This window comes from Histoplasma capsulatum, genomic scaffold (assembly GCF_000149585.1).
Source record: "Histoplasma capsulatum NAm1 scaffold_8 genomic scaffold, whole genome shotgun sequence".
In the NCBI taxonomy this organism is placed as follows: domain Eukaryota; kingdom Fungi; phylum Ascomycota; class Eurotiomycetes; order Onygenales; family Ajellomycetaceae; genus Histoplasma; species Histoplasma mississippiense.
Genome location: NW_001813975.1, coordinates 577,338 through 583,762, shown reverse-complemented (window position 1 = coordinate 583,762; position 6,425 = coordinate 577,338). Strand labels below are relative to the sequence as shown.

The window sequence follows — 6,425 nt, the reverse complement described above, 5'->3', positions numbered from 1 at the left end:
AACAAGCAGCAGGCTGGTGATTGATAATATGATTTTGAATTGTCAAGGACGCAAATTTCAGGATTGTTCCTGCTTGTGCTGATATCTTTTTTTGCAAACCAGGTGGCTGGCAATGCTGCAAATTCCACTCTTACAGTACATCGTCATGCTCGTACACACCCATTTTAAACTCCGGAACTGCCATCGCAAAAACACGGAGTATTTAAATTAAAAAAATGCCAAACTCGGAACTACAAGTGGATCAAAAAAAAAAAACTTTTAGGGGCGCCGTCACTATGGGGTAAGGTCTTGGCGTGGCTTGGGGCCTGATGGATGGCGCCACTCATCCCGGTTTTTTCGTTCCTGGATTTCAGGGTCAGGAAAGGGAACAAGCCGAGGGTCCTCAGGTTGCGTTGCATCTCTGCCAGATGCTACATTTCTCGGACTTTGTCCCAGAATTGGGGAGTGGGGGTGGCCTTCCCTTGGATGCTTAGTGCTATTCCTTGATGATTCCTTGTCTTGCTCTTACATTGTCAGCCGGGGGGGGAGGAAAGAAAAAGGAATAATCATGCCGATATGAACTGCGAACTGCTGGCAGCAAAGGAACATTGAAATATCTGGCACCCTTCTTTGTCACCACCCTCGGCTAGTTATCTTAGGTTTCGTAGGCCGAGATTTCCTCCTGCCGCCGGACGCAGAATAAACGGTTCGATTCCGGGATACTGTGGCTAATCATCCCATCTCCGCCCGCACCTTCCGCCGCCGTCTTCCAGTCGGTCGTTGAACGCGAACAATTCCCGGCCTCGGGCCTGGACGTTGGGTCGCTGTGACGCAATGGAACAGAAGCTCTCCGAGGCCCACTGTCGGACAGAAACAGCGGAAACGGTAAGTGGCTACCAGCATCGGTGGTTTCTGCGAATAAGGGGTGCTGGCCGATGCTGTGAACGGACATAATAGACCAATTTTGGGTGTTCCTGGCCAGGCAGATACTATGTAGTAGATACGAGTAGGTATGAGGACCTCGCCTGTATTCTGGGAGGCCGGGTTGATGCCGGCAATTGACAAATGATACTTGCTCCTGTTGTCCTCCTTGCCTTTTTGGGTTTTGCTTCTATTTTTATTTTTTGCTTTGCATTCGGACTGTTGCTTTTCACTGAAGTAGTACCGATTGTGGGGGAGGTTTTCGGTACAAGTAAGTGCGAGCGGGTTGGGAAGGCCGATCTAGACCATGTATGACGTCATAGCCAGACAGGGCATAACCGCAGGATGTGTACATCTGTATTTTGCTGTGCAATGTTAATACATATGAAACATTCCTGCCGGGATTTTAAGTTGGGAAACGGTATGGAAGAAGAATTGACTCTAAAAGGAGCTACTCTCCAACAACTTCAACCTGGCACTGGCAAATGTGTCGGGATCCCGAGAATCGGAATCGGCTTGCATTGGCGCACAGACCAACGCCGTAGGAGATACCAACGTGATCGTCATTTCACTCAACGTTAATTTCTCACAACGAACATGAAGCGAAACATGCTCATCCTCTTTTCTCTTTCTCTCCCTCTCTCTTTCTTTCAATCCATTCTGGCTTCCAACCATTATTTTGCACTCCAGAGTTACGAATACGAAATTCCAATATATATACCTTTGGCTCCTATTTTTCTTTTTTCTTTCTTTTCTCTCTCTTCTTCTTTTTCATTATTTTCTTTTCCGGTTGCTTAAACCCTGAGATCATCAAAGTGCTCCGCAAATGCCGAGGATCTCCCAGATTTCCTAGTGAGGTAGCGTAACATCACTTCTTTCAGTTAGCATTTCTTGCATGACTAGGGTGACTTCAGCACATTGAGTTTCGTATATGCCGCCATGCCGCCATGCCGACAGGAACAGGTACAGAGCTCAAGGCGGTGAGAAAACTTAGAGCGTCTGGGGCCATACCGAACCATCCAGTCATCTGCTGTATTTCCATACCTAGATAGGCCATAATGCGCAAGGTCCCTCATTCTGGGCAAAATCTGCTGCTGCTGCCCGCTTGCCCTTGGCCGTCCAGCTGCGCGACAGGCGTAAGAAAGAGCCAGGCCGAGATATGAGGGTGGCTTCTGTGAATAGCAATTTTGAGATAGGATTAGAGAAGGAAAATTGTTTCAACATCTCCTGACCTGCATTCATGGTATAAAATGGGCTGAAGTGACCTGAAACCAGATTTCTGTTTCACTGGAAAGCTGTTCCTCTTTCAATGAGCAATCAAATGAATGGTGAAATTGCCGGATACGTTCAAGATCGATATGAGCCTAAACTAATCCTCAAGTGGATGCGATGGAAAAAGCCTCTATAATGTACTATTGCGGAATGATTTTGAATGGCTTGCTACCACTTCTTGTTTCTCGTGCTGAATGATGCTTGAGCTGTTGAGCTGCGAAATGCGTTTCATGGACCCCGGATTTTAAGTTCATCCGCCGGAGTTAGAGCCTTAGCGCGACCGCCTCGTGCCCTTACACTAACTTCTTCAGGACTAGTGTCGCCGGGAAACTCGATTCTGCCACAAATCACCGCCCAATGATGCAGTTCTCCGTTGGCTTCAAATCGGCGCAGGGGAGGGTTTTACTCGAAGAATATACATGTCTGGCCCATGGCCTGGTGTTATATCGTATTACTGTGTCAGCATGATACTGGGGTATCGTTTGGCATCCATATTATCTGACTCTCTTTTGTCTCAATCTTTTTTCTCTCTTTGATTATATGATCCGTCCTCCACAATCCTTACTCAGCCGGGCTTGACCTCCTGCACTCAATTCCAATTGGACTTACATTGCCAGTAAACCATGGCACCTCCTCGTCAACGGATCGTAACAAACCCTGATGATTCGAGGTCGGAAGCCTCTAGCGGCACGAGAGAACGGCATCCAACAGGCACAAAGGGTCGGCGACCAGCCAACACCGCCGTTCCTGGCAGTTCAGTGTCATCCAGAGATATGAAAGTCGCAGCTGCTATCACTGCAACCAGCGGCCAAAATGCGGGAACTGGTAGCCTGGCAGAATCCACTGGAGTAAGCTTCCCCTTTAGTTTGTGCTCGATTACTAGCACTTTCATGGCTCAATTTCTCAGTTAAAGAAAAGATTGTCCTTGCGGAGAGAGCACAAATGCACATTTGGCCGTTGTCCAATAGCGGATTTTATTCCTTATCCGCTATGGGAATACATTTTGCTGACTCCAACTCCATATGATTCTAGGTAAATTGGTCAAGCATGCCGCTATCAGTTCTTCACCAGTACCGGCACGCCTACAACCTCCCCTGCCCCAGCGCATACTCCTCTCAAATATCCTCAATAATCCTGAACCAAGGAGTTGGGTCTCCGATCTCCGACAGCCATAGCTGCTCGACGAGCGCAGCTTGGCCTCTCAGTGAAAAAAAGCCGAACACGGGAAACAGTTTTCCGGTCTTCCAAAAGGGATGATTCTGCGAACAAATCACTAGACGAGGATATAACAATGTCGCTTCAGGGATGGATTTGCATCGCATTTCCACCCTTCGAGGGCAGGGAAGGGTAACAAAAGATCAGCTTGCCAACGTTGTGAGGAAGCATTTCAATAACGTGGGGCTTATGGAGCAGGATGCTATTGCAAAGTTCTTGTATAAGGTCCGTGAAGAAGGGAAGGGTCGTGAATTTCGCCTGCGGTTCCAACCATGATATGGAGTTGTAGGAAGTGCAACCTTCTCTTCTTGGTTTGTCATGTGTATTGGACTCTTTCCCTATCGAACATACCCCTGGCTTCCCTTGGACTTTACATACTACTTTGGTTTTTCTCTTTTATGTCCCCCGTCCTCGGTGTTGGGGATGCGTTTTCTCAGGGATATCGGCCTTTCCATGTTCCGGCATTGTTTATCCTATATTTCCTTTTTCTTTTTTCCTTTTTTCTTTTTTTTCTTTCTTTCTTTCTTTCTTTTTTTTTTTTTTTTTTTTTTTTTTTTTTTTTTTTTTTTTTTTTTGGCTTGGTTTGGCCATCCACCCCGGGGACGTCTTAATATGCAATACCGTCAATTGGCCTAAGGGCGCGTTCACCGCGTGTGACATCCAGTTTTTGGCGCCCGCAATCATTCATATCTCTATCTCCGACCCATTCCCTGCTACATCTCCCCCCTTACCTCGATCATGGCCTTGTATATCCACACGGATACTACGTCAAACCGTTGTAAATTTTACACGCTTGGGAAGTTCTCTCTAACGCGTTCTCGATAATCCTTTATTCCTAACTACACGTGCTCCACTTTGATTTTGTAACACCCTATCCTAAGATTCCATGAGAGATGACCAAGCTACAGCGATGCAATCATTCAATTTTGATCTATAGAACACATAACTATTTATTCGTGTTTTCGACTTAATCGTTAAGACAGACAAAGTTGGCATATAAGCCTGCTGGCCAAGCACAGCATCCATTTTGTAATCATACATATTCCGTACCCATTTCCATTTTTCCTGACCAAATTTACATGACTGTACAAATGCGAACATATAGCATATACAATTTCGTATATAACCCGAGAAAAATGCAGAGAGGGTGGTTTGTGTATTCGCACCACCCGTTGCATGTTCTCCCATTTTTTTTCCCGCTTACACCTTTTGTCCTTCATTCACATCTTGATATAGAAATGCTCACCCTTTTCGAGGACTTTTACCTCATCGCCGACGCGAAGAGTGAATTCTACACATATTAGTGTCAGGCACTTGCAATTTATCGATTTCAAAGGGTAAACGTAACATCCTCAAATAAAGAGGGGGTGGCCACGAGCCCAGCAGACGAGGCTAAGCTAAGCAACCCCTTGAGGACAAGAAAAGAAAAAGAAAAGGACAAAAACACACCTTCAACAGTAGGAACGCATTGCATGCCGAAACATGCATTATACGGATCTCCCGCATCAATGCACCGGAAGCTCTTCAGCGTCTTATCCGGCTCAACGGGATGTCTCACTCCCGTCTTGGGATCCACATTTGGCAATCGGCACCGCACAGTCCGACACGCTGTATATACTTCAACCCCCTCATCTGCGTTCTCGCTGGAATGCTTCCGATTACTGTTGTCTTCGGGGGCTCCATTCTGTCCTTCCCTCTTTTCGATGCCATCCTCCACCTGTTTGTTCGGCATCTGTTTTCCATTCCGCGGGATAAACCGCACACGCTTCCAATCATCTTCCTCAAACGCAGCACTCCCTTCTAAGATAACGTTGGGCCGAAATCGGCGCGCGGATAGCTTTGGAATAGCGTACTTCGTCCGCTCAGCTATCTCTCGCAAACTGGCCAGGCTCAACATATGTACCGGGTATGCGTCTGCGAAACCGGTGGTGGCTTGGAAACCCAGAACCTCCTTACGAGGTGCGCAGCGGAATACCTTCCGATGGTGATCCGGATCGATGCGGAAGAGAGTCATAGGCCTTGAGGCACCGAGGAAAGCGAGTAGGGAGGGTGGGATATGTTTGCCGTAGTCGAAGGCCATAGGGGTGTCCCTCCAGATGCGCACAGAGCGAGATGGATAAGCGCCATTCTCTACGCTTGATGGCGGGGGATGGAGAGGCACATGGAATGATTCCTCGCGAGCGCAGAGGCCTAGTTTCATTCCGATTGATAAAAGCACGGGTGTGATGCCACTGCCGCTTGGGATGCGGGGGAAGTTTATCACTAGAACGCCCTTTGAACGCACCTCCGGGCGCTTTGGAGAATAGGTGGATGATGATGGGTCGGGAACCCAGATCTCCGGCCGGATTAAGGCCAATTTGGCATATTTTAGATCGCGCATCGTGCGGAACACCCATTGCCCGGCTGGCTTCTCATATTTTTGACTCTTTGCGCCTGATTCTGCGGAGTCTACATATTCCGCAAAGCAAAATTGGCGGTCATATGCCACTCCGGTACTCACAACATCAGCGATATTGAACTCAACACCCGCACAGCTTTTGATCGGATACGCTAACAGAGCCTTGACGCGGATCTTTCCTCTCCCCGCATCGTTCTGGTTGGTTCGTTTCGGTCTTCCATCGATGCCGTAGTTGTTTTCATCGTGGAGGTTAGAGAAACCGTGCAATCCCAACTTTCGGCATCCCTTGGGTTCGCGCGCTGCATTACGACGGCTTGAGAATTGAAAATACAAAAGGAGGAGTATTGGCGATAAACATGAGATGTAGATGATGAGGAGTGAAGTGGTGGCAGAGAAATTCAGCCGCGGAACAATGCCAGTCAAACCAGGGATGAGCATAGTGGATAGTAAGTAATCCACTGGCAGTTTGAAAAATATATATAAAAATATTTATGTATGTATGTGTATCTATCAAAGGAAAGAGTACAAGGTCTTTTGTTGTCTTGATTTTTTATTTTTTCTTAAGTTGGCATTTAAGGCCGTTCAATGTAGGTTGAAAGATCTATTCGGCAGAGAACGGCAGAGGGCCCAGAGGAGTTTG

General features: G+C 47.3%; 2 protein-coding genes across 2 annotated transcripts; one reads left to right on the top strand and one right to left on the bottom strand.

Moving 5' to 3' along the window:
• Positions 1 to 2,795: 2,795 nt before the first annotated feature.
• Positions 2,796 to 3,429, top strand: HCAG_07165 (predicted protein; the record flags this gene model as incomplete). Its single annotated transcript, XM_001537693.1, has 2 exons — positions 2,796 to 3,020; positions 3,205 to 3,429. The coding sequence occupies 2 exons, from the start codon at positions 2,796 to 2,798 to the stop codon at positions 3,427 to 3,429; spliced, it is 450 nt and encodes a 149-aa protein (XP_001537743.1).
• Positions 3,430 to 4,607: 1,178 nt separating this feature from the next.
• Positions 4,608 to 6,223, bottom strand: HCAG_07164 (predicted protein; the record flags this gene model as incomplete). Its single annotated transcript, XM_001537692.1, has 2 exons — positions 4,608 to 4,678; positions 4,837 to 6,223. 2 exons carry the CDS (start codon positions 6,221 to 6,223, stop codon positions 4,608 to 4,610), a joined length of 1,458 nt encoding a protein of 485 aa, XP_001537742.1.
• Positions 6,224 to 6,425: the final 202 nt, after the last annotated feature.